A 12,789-nucleotide genomic window follows, 5' to 3' on the forward strand; every position below is an offset into this window, starting at 1 on the left:
AGTTTTTGGCGGGATGTACAAACCCAAAAAAGTGTACTATAATTTGTTTTGTTCCTATAGGATATGTATAAGATTCCTGATTTCCTATAAGGTGTGTAGAAAAGTTCAATGTTTAATTAAAGTACATTTTGATTAATTATTGTCATGAAATTGCTACGAAACACAAAATACTCTATTCTATTCTAACTCAACACTAAGAGAGCATGTATATACGAGGTGAGCAGGAAAATGTCTACAGACTAAACATGCTCCGGTCGCTAGCTGTATTTGAAACTAGATCCAAGCATTGAACCATACTATCACAAGGTCAAAAGTATAAGCAATATACACACAGTATACTAATACACAATAAGTTACATATATTTGTATGATAAAAAACCCCAATTCTGGTTTCAATAGAGCATTCTCAGTTATTATATAAACGTGTTTAGATTGTCTGCCGCGAAGAATAACAAACTCTGTCGGTAAGTTGAAGAAATTATTCTGAACACATAAAAGACTATATCTTCAGATGACACCACATCCAGATGTTCAGCTGCCGATTAGAGATCTGTGGGTATCTCCTGACAATGACATTCGCCATAGGAGAGGATACAGTCTACTTCATGAAGGTAATGTTTCATCGTTTAAATTATAACCGTAGATACTACATCCATGTTACGTAACATGCTTCAGTAATGTTGTATGCCAAATTTCAAGTCCACAAGTTATTTCATTAGGCTACTAGTATTACGATTTCATATGTTAAAACTTTCGAATGATCGGAGTCAGTTTGTACAATTATTATTTTTTCTGTGTTTTTCTCATAGCAACCATGTTTACCCATAAGACTAATTAGAAATGTCCGTTTATTCCAGCTAAATCCCATCCTAGAGTGAGATTCGCTATCATCGAACATTCGAAATTGCTTTTATAGAAATGCGCCTTTAAGAAAAAGGACAGACAGATATGAAGGTTTTCCAATCCTAGAGGAGTAGTGTTCGTCAATCAGCCAATTAGAAAACAAAATAACACGTTAGTTCAGATTCTTTAAAAATGTCTGTGCACACATAAACAAATGGCAATTATTATTTGTAACTGGAATTAAAATGGTATTGTTTGTCCACATGCATTCGTATCTACTTAGTGCAGTAATTGAATAAACTTACAAGGAAATATTATAAAGACCACGATGCCAATGACATAATTCGGCGAGGATTAAATAACAGACATCTCAAGGAGCAATTGTAACTTTATATTATGCATAAGGAAATTAAGTTTGTCCCAAATCCTACAAACAGACTGATAGATAAAAGATAAATTTAATCCAACTATCCAACTCTCAGAGTGATAGGCTTCGTTAGTATTAAGCCAAGGCCTATGCATCATTTTCCACGATATTGCATATGCCAACATGATATTTAAACAAAATTTATTTCTATAACTTAGTTCGTTTCTCTGATTGATCATTTATCTATATCCCTTGAGGTGAGAAGAGGATATTTTTTTGCGACACTGAGCAAGATCTTTTCCTATGCACATATGGAGTTTGATACAGTATTTTAGATATATACCTAGTAATTCATTTTAGAGATATATTCTTGAGTAACCGTAGGCTTTGCTCACACGCATCAAAATTCCAAGAGGAGACATCCACCATCTTCATACTCAATTCCATGTTGAAATGAAGGACCGTGCCAAATGCAAGTATATGGCTCATTTGCGTTTCTGATATCATATGGACAAACACTGCTGTTATTATGATAAACACTGAAATAATTCGTTAATATTATATTTTTAAGGCATTTTCAGCAATTAGATACCTGTCAGCTCTTCCTTGGAAACATACACAAACAATAATTACAAGAACATTATGGTTTTAGCCTGTAAGCACCAGCCCAAGAGTTTACTTGAGTATATATATAGATAAAACTAGAAAAAAACAAATCATTCTTATTTTTTGTTTTAGGGGATTTGAGAGGGAATGTGCAGCCCACTAAAACAAAATATATTTCTGGAAAAGACACGATGCAAGTTGTACTCAGACCATACATATTTGTAGGACAATGCTTTGGGCTTATTCCCGTAAGGGGAATTTTCAGTGAAGATCCAAAAGACCTGATGTAAGTAGAATGCACACTATTAATTTAAGAAATAAAAATCTGAAATTAAATTTACTAACATAAAAAAGTTGTCTTACTTTGAACAAACTCTTTTATTCCCAAAATAAAAAACAAGAATTTCATTTCAGGTATCCATAAAAAATGCCTCTTTATTCTTGTGTTTTTCTATAGTAACGGATGTAATTAATATCTTCTAATCAATTTTATATTGTACATATTTTATATATATATATATATATATATAGAGAGCATTGTATGAGTTTTAGAAATTTTAATGCATGTTTCATAATAACATTTATTTACGTTTATGATAGATGGGGTTTTTTTACTTTAAATAGTACCCATTTCCATCTAAGGATTATATTATTTTTACGAATGAAAACTTCATCTTTTTGATCCTGCATCTGATACTTTTAACTTGAAATTACAATTATGAGGAAAAGTAGTGTTCAGTCCACTTCTACTTTATCCAAGTAAAACCTTTCAGTCAATTGAAAGTTTAGGCGATACTGAAGTTACAAGTGGCTATAAGTGCATTCAGGCCAGAGAAAAATGGTAACATAGAAATGGATTGCTGCTGAACGCAGCTTTAAAGATGTTGAGAGCGACGTGAAGTTTAAAGTAAATGGCTTCTGGAAATATGTCTTTCAGGTTTAGGAAAACGTTCCTCAATTCCTGCTGTAAATATTGATTACGAATAAAATTAATTTAGATTTTAGAACTTTTGGAGACGTTTTTGCTTCCGCCTATCAACATTTTGAAGAAAACAAGTTGCCAGTGAAGCCTGAGATTTTCAACTGATCATAATCAAAAGTATAAATTGCTCCCATTTCCACTAATGTGGTTTTTTTGTCATCAGTTTTAACTCCCTTAGCTTATAGCTTTGAAGATGCTGCTGCATTTGTTATTAAATATAAATCTCATATCGTTGCTCATTGGTCGCATTATTGTTTGGTGGAGTTTAACAAACTACCACTACAAGAAAGCTGCATTTAATTCTACCATTGCATGACAGTCGTTAGTCCATTGTTTACCTATTTTTTACAGAGAAATTAATAAGTATCATTTATGTGACATATCCAGTAACAGAAATATTGTAAGAAATGTGTAAATATGTTAGTATTCGACGTTTAAAGCATTGCTAGATAAACAAGTTAACCTCTTTTTTGTGTTTAAGATTTTTTCATTTTTGTTGCAGGTTCTCATGGAAAGCAAAACGAACTATCTATAGCCTTATAATACTTGCAATAACAACAATTATGTCTCTAATGCACATAAGTGGTTCTTTGAAGTATCATGGACTTGGCTTCAAAAGTTTAGGTATTTTGAGTAAAAATTAATACTATGCTAACTATTATTTATATTTATAGTGATAATAGTGATAGATTTAGCGTTATTACAACATATTTAGTAAACCATTTATTGCAAAACGTTGAAAACGTTATGATGGTTTAAGAATTGTGGCTTCTTTCCATTGGAGTATTGAAAACACAACCCTTAATATTATAAATTTGTCTTCATTTGGGGAAATTTTCATATATTAGCATAGCATATCATAGGTCAGATACATTCCCCATAATTTTCAACGGGTTCTCTAATATAATTAAGAGTGATTCCCCTTGCAAACTTTTCTTATTACACATGAGTGGATGGTTTTCAAAAATGAATGCTCTTTACTAAAAACAAAGATAAAAATAAATTGTTTTATTAGCAACTATTAAAATCCTAAGAACTAATAAATGAAATAAATTGACTAGTTGTATTTACATTCATGTACACAATGCTATGACCTGAATTAAACAGATATGAGTAGTTTTTAATAAAAATTATTTAAATTCTAGGAAATACTACGTTGAATTACCTCTAATTTTGTACTGGACTCTAAGAATCCTAAAAACTTTCATTGCCATAAAGCTGTTACAGAACATTTGTAGCAGTTGTATAGATGCAATATGATCAATTTGGATTCAAAGTGTCACAAAGGATAATGCCAAGAAAGAATGACAGGATTTCTAACATTTCTCATCGTAATGTGTAACAAAACGGATAGAATACTAAGCTTTAAGAATTGGAATACATCCCCGTAAGCCAGGAGTAAAAAGAAGATCACTTATTACGTTGGGTTGTTCAGTAAGCATAGGTCAATGGTGATCAACTCCCTAAAGTCAAGGAATTATACAACATTGCAAATTACGGGACAAAAATTGCATTGTTTTATACTTCTTTAACATGACATTTAAGTATTTTTATACCTGAATAAAAAGACGCGTTCAGATCCTTGAAACGTATTCTATTCTTGTGAATTTTATATAAAGAGCTAAAGTACAGAATGTTCAGAAATTGTGATAGAGATACATACCTTGCAATTGAAATATGATCACGTTTCAGATTATATTGTGAGAGGCTTAATGTCAATAGTGCACATGATCATATTCCTTGGCCAAGCCCACTCCTGGCCGAAACTCATGATTGAATGGAGCAAGACTGAAAGGCAAATGAAACATTTTCATCCCATCCTTGGGCTTTCTAAAAAGATCTACTTCTTTATTTTCATGTTTGGCTTGGGAACCGTTTGTAAGTATAAAGCAATTGACACATCAATTTAAAAAGATAAAGAAGTGTTTATATTTTACACACGTTTATTTCAGCGAAATAAATACATTTCTAAATGATTTTTATTCTGAGTAACAAAATATTAACATTTATAAACTATTTTAAAATAACTGTACATTTATTTTTCTTAACATGAAATAACAACTGTTTACAAATCAGCAGGTAATGTAGAGTGTAGCTTCCAATAGCACCTCTAAGTGTATGATTTTCACTATTGAAAGTTCATTTTTTTGCTTTTATTTCAATAATTGTTATATTTATGTTTTATGTATTATCACCTTGACCAGGTTCTATTGCTTAAATATTATGAAGTGGGGTATGAAAATAATCAACCCACCGTTGCCTTTATGGACCTCCTAGGAGGATGCAGTGTGGTATGGGGAAGCTAGCGTGAACCTTTCCAAACAGTACAATAACCGAATCAAGCAAGGTCGAGTGTGGTTGCTCCTTGGATGGGTGACCGCTGACCTATCTTGTCCTTATAATCAGCCTCCCCGGCCATAATTGGTGTTTCAGAAGCCAACATTTAAGCCTTGATCGTGAGACAGTATGTTAGAGAGACATTCTTTAGCTCTGACTTCACGTGGTAAAATACGACATTCTTTAAACATATTAACACCATGTTTCTCTCCCATCTTGTCTTATAGCTGTGTGATTTGGTTTTAGAGAGCTTCACTGTATCCCCAGGGTTTGACCTTTGATCCTGTTTGTATTAACTTATTTAAATATGTTATTAATGTAACTAAGTTTACTTTCACCATTGTTATTGTGTTATTACATTGTGTATAAAGAGGTTATACAACAGTGTAATGATAATGGAGTGAATATAAATGTTTCTTAGCATATAGCAATTCTAAGATATAGAAATTCTAATCGAAAACTTGTAAGTAATATAGGTATAAGCATTAAAATGGTCACCATAAAAATTATGTCTTATCCAAATTAAACTGTTATTAATTGAAATAATTAAGTTACACATACTGTTACATAACGCATCTATCGTGAGAAAGGTTAATTCAATGTGAATGTTGAGTTTAGTTCCAGTTCAATTTCCTCTTAATGTGACGTCTAGAATCTGACCCTGTCACTGATTTGGCTCCTGGAATCTAGATTCATGTTCGTCTAAATGGATTCAAAAAAATTTGGTGAAGATAAACCTCCGAAATTAAATTTTTACATTTTTAGATTTCAGAGGCATCTAGACTTCATAGTGTAATTTAGGAGACAGGTGTCGTCATTGCCTGATCAAATGTACAATTGAGTGCTCTAGGATGAGTTAGACATAATATTTAAGCACGGTGGATCAGTCCAGTTTTCTATAAATAACGTAACTACGGTTTCACCTAGATTGCACAATATTTATAGTCTAGGAGTCACTGACGTGTAAAGATGTGAAAAGTTCACTTTGACCACATTCGTCGCGAACATTCTTTAGATCTCTTCAAGCGAACATAACTCCAATTTCAAGACTCAAGGCTGTGATAGCACCAGGCTCCAGACGCTTCACTAAGAGAAAGGTAAAATGGAGTAAACATTGACATTCAGTTATTTTGCACAATACTAAAACGGAAAATAAATATTTTACTTAGTTGTAATTATATGGATATCATCAAACTCAAATGTAAACTATTATTTTTGTTACACATAAGAACCATTGTGACAAAGTAAATAATTAAAATAACGTTTAATTGATTCATCGTTTTTCAGTGTTAGTAATGGCTCGCATAATAGGCAACTTCCCGTCTTTTCATCAGTGCTCTGAAGATTTATCAGAACTGTTCCTCTTATCAGTGTACGCGATGCAATACTACATCTTCTTAGTGACAGACTTCTCCCTCTACAAGACTGTTATATCTGTGGTGTTTCTGATCCATCGCTGTCTCATGAATGTGTACGACGAGCTGACAATCATCGTGTTCACGTACAGCCTCTACCTGCGATTCCGTCAGTTACAAGAACACCTGTTCAAAGCAAAAGATAAGGTCAGTCGTAGTTGAAGTCTTATTGTACATCTTAGAAAACAGACAGATTTCTTAAGTACGTTATTATTAGTTTTATCTATAGAATATGTTGCCTTAAATCCAATGTCAGAAAGGTTCTTTCGTTCTACACTTAGTAGCTAAAGGATTTTATAAATTAACTGCTAACATTACAACGTTTAGGCAAGCTCTGCCACTGATACTATTACAGTGCCACATTAATTTTAGCACATGAATATAACATTAACTCCTTTACTGCTGGTCTATACTGAGTGATATTGAGTATTCTTTACTATCAAGTACACACTAGAACGTCTGTCGTAGTTAATGTTTAAAAACATAAATTATGTTGCAAAGACTAACGCCTAGTTATTATTGATGAGTATTATTATATAAAACTTTAATAAAATTGGAAAAATATATTATACTACAGTAATTAAAATTGTATTTTTGCAATTGCAATTGCATTATTAATTGGGCCAAATAGACTATTTGTATTGTGATTTTTGAGTAGTTTACAATGTTAACTCTTAGTGTATATAATGTTTACTCTATAATACGTGTGGTTGTAGTCTGAAGAGTGAGCAAAACGATTAGATTACAGAAGTTCAGGAATAAAGAAAAATACAAAATTTATAATGAAATTCATAAAATAAGTATGAATACTATTATACAATATTAAAAGAAATCCATTTTCATATTGAGTATCATCTCCGGTCAACCAATTAAAAGTATAGTACAGGAAGTTACGTCATCTTCCAGATCTACATAATCAATGGTTCTGATTGGGATTTAGTACCCTTCATCCCCTCTATATTTCATCATCTCTTTTTACGCATTCTCGCCCTTTTCTTAGGGGGGTAGAGGGGGAATCAATTTAAATTTTGGAATTGTAACCCCTATCTTGAAACATGACTCTTGAAATTTAAATTTAAAATAAACATAATAGCATGAACAAAAGTTTACTACGATCCTAGAAAAATGTATGAGCGTCCCCTTACTGCTAAGGGTGAAAATTAAGTCCTGATACGCCGGGATATCTTTTAAACGGATTGAGATATTATTGTACAACCTTCACCATACTTAAATTAATTACTTCTTCAGATTTTTTAAGGCGAAAGAATTCACCCCATTTTTCAAAGGAGGGTAGAAGGGGATAAATTTACATTGTCAAATTGCAACATTTGTAATATGTTGTTAATAAAATTATTTAATGAAAACATAATTATATGAACAAGAAGACTCTACAACTTTTCTAGCGAAAGTTATGGGCATATAACCCAAAACATTATTGTGTGTAAGGGCAATGCTGATGTCTTGCGGATATCAATACAATGAATGCGTTATATCTTTTATTAAGAATTTTAGGGGCCCAGCTTATTACTTTTGGTTGTATCAATATATCTGGTGTGCATAGTTTTGGTAACATTTGTCTTTTTCACGGTGGAATTACAATGTAAGGGATTATTTACGTGACAGTGGTCCATTTTCTACTGCTTCAATTATATTCTGTTTGTTATATTCCATTTTGTTCCAACTGAATTTTTGGAAATGTATTAACTTGAATGGTGCGAGTTCATATCTGCAGCTTGATATCTCGTTTCTTTACAAAAATTACTACTTATATACTTTGACGTAACTAGAATGAATATTAAACGTTGATAAAGCATCTGAAATTATCATGAAATAATAGTCATAATTTCATCAATGTAGTAGGTTAGTAACAAACTGACTGAATTTTGTAATCTTAATACAACATTTTAATGCTTAATTAACAATTACTTTTAGAGAATGCCAATCACCTACTGGACTAAAATGCGAGAAACCTACAACCAGTTGTCTCGTTTGACAAGACGACTGGACGACCATCTCGCCTGGATGACACTGGTCTGTTTTGCATCAAACCTTTACTTCATCTGCGATCTCCTTCTCAGGACACTCAGGTAAGCGTTCAGACGAAACACTAAAAGTAAAACTAACAAGTATTGACTCATTGGTAACAGTAATGCCACTTAAAAAATTAAAAGGAATGGAATAATTATGTTAATATTTGCTGTTCTTGAACAGAAGCAACTGATCACGTGATCGTATTATACGTTTTGGGACAGTCACGTGACACATTTTATCCGGTACTGATTTGACTACGGTACAGTAGAAGTTCTTTAACCATGTTGTAGGTTGACCTGAACACGGTAAGGTTTGTGAAATAGGATATGGTATGGATAGCTTTTAATACCACTTAAATAGTAAGCGGCTGCGTGTGTGATGGTGTTCAAATACGTAGACAAACACATCTTGTTGGGGTTATCATTTGGGGTGGAATCACGGAGATGATCTATAAATTTTTGTAGATGGTCAAGTACATGAAATACCAACCGGATTACAGGGTCTTCACAAACTCAAGTAGTTTCTTTACCTATTTCTTACGTATCAGTCAGGTGAAGTGGAAAGAATAAAGTTTGTGCTCAAATATTCTTTACCTTTTTTTACAATTTGCCATCCTAATTAGTTCTGTTATGGCAACGATTTGAAAATAATATTTCCTGAAGGTGTATTTCTAGAGCATAAAATTTCCATTCCAGCTTTAAGAAGAACAGCAGCCTGACTAACTGGCTGACACTGTACATTCTGTTGTTTACTCTGGTGAGGACGTTTGGAGCTGCATTGATGGCGTCAGCAGTTCACAATGAGAGCAAGAAACTCCTCCCTCTGCTCTTCTCGATCACCAGTGACTCTTACAATAGGGAGGTAAGTTGTGTAGTTATTATGGTTAAAGGGCCTTGGTATAATTATTCACTTACATTATCCGTAGTTATCATATATATTTCAGATATATCCGGTTACTCATATTTAATGTTATACATTTATTGAGGTTACTGAGATTTGAGTTTTTCACGTGTTTAATATATTTTCTTAATTATTTGCCGATAACTTTTATTATTAACAATAGGGTGTCACTGATGGAATGTGATTTTGTAAAATTGTAGTAAATAGCAAACAAAAATTTGTAATCAAATCTCAGAAATTCATATGCTATATATTAGATTATGTTTTAGGTTGGCAGGTTTAAAATGCAGGTGATACATAGTGAGATCATGATCACAGGCTGCAACTTCTTTTCCCTCACTCGTTCCTTCATTCTTACCGTAAGATATTCCTCGCTAAGATAAAATTACACTTGATTTTGACTACTCTGTAATTAAGCCAGAAGCTTTTATCACAATTTATTGTTAACCTTAGGCCTAATTTTATTGAAATTCTGAGTGATATAAAAGTTCATTAGACTTTATGGGTTTATTAATAGGCTGTAAATCTACTGTTCAAGGAATATTTTGTTGAGTTGTTATAGACAAAAATGTACATTTATGACTGCTATTGATATAAAGGTTTAAAAAGAACATGAAACAATTTTAGACTTTATATTGTTAACAGTTAGCAAAGGGAACTGCAACATTTTGTTTGGGGTTATTTTTAATCTTTAATTTAAATGTATAATCTATAAAATACTTCAATATTATTGTATATACCTCTACAGACTAGATACTATATATTGGAAAATTTTAACCAAAGAAATAAATATATACTCTGATTTTGTTTTCTTTACAATCATTATTGTATATTTTCTTTAAATTTTATTTTTCATATCTAATTGCAATAAATTGATTTAAATATAAAAAGTAAAAATTACATAGATTGGGTTCTGTTACAATATTGAAATTTAAGAATTTAGAATTTAATATTAAAGTCAGTTTAGAAATATAGAATTACATTATTGTTTCAAAGATGGTGTTCCAGCTAGTAGGTGTTTCCCCTGAACTTCACTCTCGGGATTGGTTGATCGTTTCAGCTGTATTTGGATGCTGTAATAAATTTATTATAGTTTATAAAGTGGACAATGATTAGAATTTTGATATATTAGAAAATTGATTGATACAAAAATGTATATCTTCAACAGTCAAGTTTGAGTTAAACACTGACAGCCTCATTTTAAAATTACAATTGGAAAATTGGCAAGTCTACGGGTGTAAAGTTCGCATAAAGTATTAAGGGTTGGGTATGCCCTTATGTATACTCCTGACCACATAGATTTTATCAGAAAAGGGTCTAACTGACTATGTGGCTCTTGACTAATAAAAGTTAGATTTTAGTGTCTAAGGATAATTTTTAAGGGAAGATAAATCAATTTTAGATCAGTGCGCAGAATTAAGTCTACTCAGAGTCAAATACAGAAGAAGGATGAGGGGCCAGACAACACAAGTGACAGCTCACAACAGTGTTGTTAATCTTAACCCTCTTGCTTGTAGTCTACTTGATTTCTTAACATTCATCAGTATATTGATTGAAGAGAATCTTGATGGTAAAATATTAAAAAAAATTATTATTAATATTTTTTAATGACTTTCAAAATGTGAGTGAGGGAAATAAACTCATTACACTTTCAATTGAGATCATTAAAATTAAGAATGTGACGATGAGATGGATGAACTCAAAATTAACTAACAATAAAATTAATTTAACATTAACAAGATATTATGTAAAATTTATTGCATCATTATATTTATAAGTGATTTCTGTCGTACTTTTATAAATTAGATATTAATGCGTTATGAAATGTCACAAATATATTTCTATGTTTGATAACAAAAATCTATTTATTTATTTGGAAAAAACTAATACGGTGGACGTTGGACGTTGGAAAATGTACAAATATATCGTAACTTAAGAATATTTTACTGTTTAGTAATACAATTTTAGCAAGCAAGGATTATTTAGTTCTAATAAGAAATAAAATTTTGTGTTTTTATAGTTAATAATATAGTACAAAATAATAAAAATATGTATATACTAATTTGAAAACACTACTAACAAACTTTTTTTTGTAGGTTGCAGGAACAATAGCGACATACGAAGTGGTGCTGCTTCAGTTTGGACCACCAAATGAGATTAACTTTGCTCCTTTAAACATATCCGAAATTTGTGGTCTTATAAGGCAAAAGTAAAAAAACACAATATATGTTAAAATATCACATTAAATTGATATTGTACGAAGTATGAACATAATGTAACATTTATATTATTGTACTTATTTATTATTGCCTTTACCCATCTCTGTTTTATTAAATTGCGACCGTAGCAAAAACAATAAGAGTGGCTACGATTGTAAGAACTTTAAAAATAATCCACTCTTATAAATGAAATTCCTACGTGAATTTTTACATATAATACAAATACCTGAAAATAGTGTTTTCATTTGGTAAATATTTTGATTGGTCTGTTTATGTTATGGAACAAAGACACAGAAGTTACCTTTCTCTTCTGTAACAAACTCATTCACATATGTGTATGTCATATTCTTTTCATATTGCATTTGCAGCCTATTAATCATACAATGTAATTTAGTTACATTTATTCTTCCTCAAAATATTTTGTTGGGATATTATGGATGCGGTTTATGCATTTTATACTTTGAACATTTAAAATTTTATCTCACCAATCTCTTTGTGAATGTTTTACAAATATGAACTGCTTTTATTTCATATCCAATTTATAAAAATGAATGTTTGAGCGGCATTATTTAGGCGCAAAGTAAATTTTTACCAGAAATTTAGTTATTCGTTAACACATCTAACTTTTCCTTATTCAACTAAAATAATATCTTCCATTACAATCCAATTTGAAATTTGAGTTTTCCTGGAAAGAATGTCTTAAAACGAATGAACGGGAAAACGCGCTTAGTCGTTAGGTTACTCTTGACCAAATAGACCCTTCCATTAGTCTAATATACTTTATCTCTCTTAGATTTTTCACGCTTTACTCTCAGAAGAAGTTCCATACATATCGTTACGAGTCACATTTGAGCTATACATAATAAAATTGAGGGATTGACATGAATACAATATTAATCTTCAGAAAGCGAGTTCATTAATGTGTAAATTACAATTGCTTAAACTTTATAAGAAAGCTTTTAATGGTAGAAGCAGTAAGTACTTCTGAAAAGTATTTTACTGTAACATAAAACCCATTCAAACTATGGCTATTAACGCTCTGTTCCTGGAACTATTGATATTTAAACACATTTATTTTTATCAAAATGG

The 12,789-nt window shown here is 31.4% G+C and overlaps 1 protein-coding gene across 1 annotated transcript; it reads left to right on the forward strand.

The window, feature by feature from the left end:
- The first annotated feature begins 494 nt into the window (after positions 1 to 494).
- LOC124354818 (gustatory receptor for sugar taste 64f-like) lies at positions 495 to 11,694 on the forward strand. Its single transcript, XM_046805563.1, has 9 exons — positions 495 to 611; positions 1,949 to 2,102; positions 3,301 to 3,422; positions 4,491 to 4,676; positions 6,423 to 6,697; positions 8,483 to 8,637; positions 9,277 to 9,442; positions 9,751 to 9,840; positions 11,578 to 11,694. Exons 1-9 carry the CDS (start codon positions 512 to 514, stop codon positions 11,692 to 11,694), a joined length of 1,365 nt encoding a protein of 454 aa, XP_046661519.1. The 5' UTR covers positions 495 to 511.
- The last annotated feature ends 1,095 nt before the right edge of the window (positions 11,695 to 12,789 follow it).

This window comes from Homalodisca vitripennis, chromosome 1 (genome assembly GCF_021130785.1).
Source record: "Homalodisca vitripennis isolate AUS2020 chromosome 1, UT_GWSS_2.1, whole genome shotgun sequence".
Classification (NCBI taxonomy): Eukaryota; Metazoa; Arthropoda; class Insecta; order Hemiptera; family Cicadellidae; genus Homalodisca; species Homalodisca vitripennis.

Coding starts and splice junctions, on each gene's coding strand:
- LOC124354818 (XM_046805563.1), top strand. CDS start 512: ATGACACCACATCCAGATGTTCAGCTGCCGATTAGAGATCTGTGGGTA. Junction 612..1,948: donor ATACAGTCTACTTCATGAAG/GTAATGTTTCAT, acceptor TTTTTGTTTTAG/GGGATTTGAGAGGGAATGTG. Junction 2,103..3,300: donor GAAGATCCAAAAGACCTGAT/GTAAGTAGAATG, acceptor TTTTTGTTGCAG/GTTCTCATGGAAAGCAAAAC.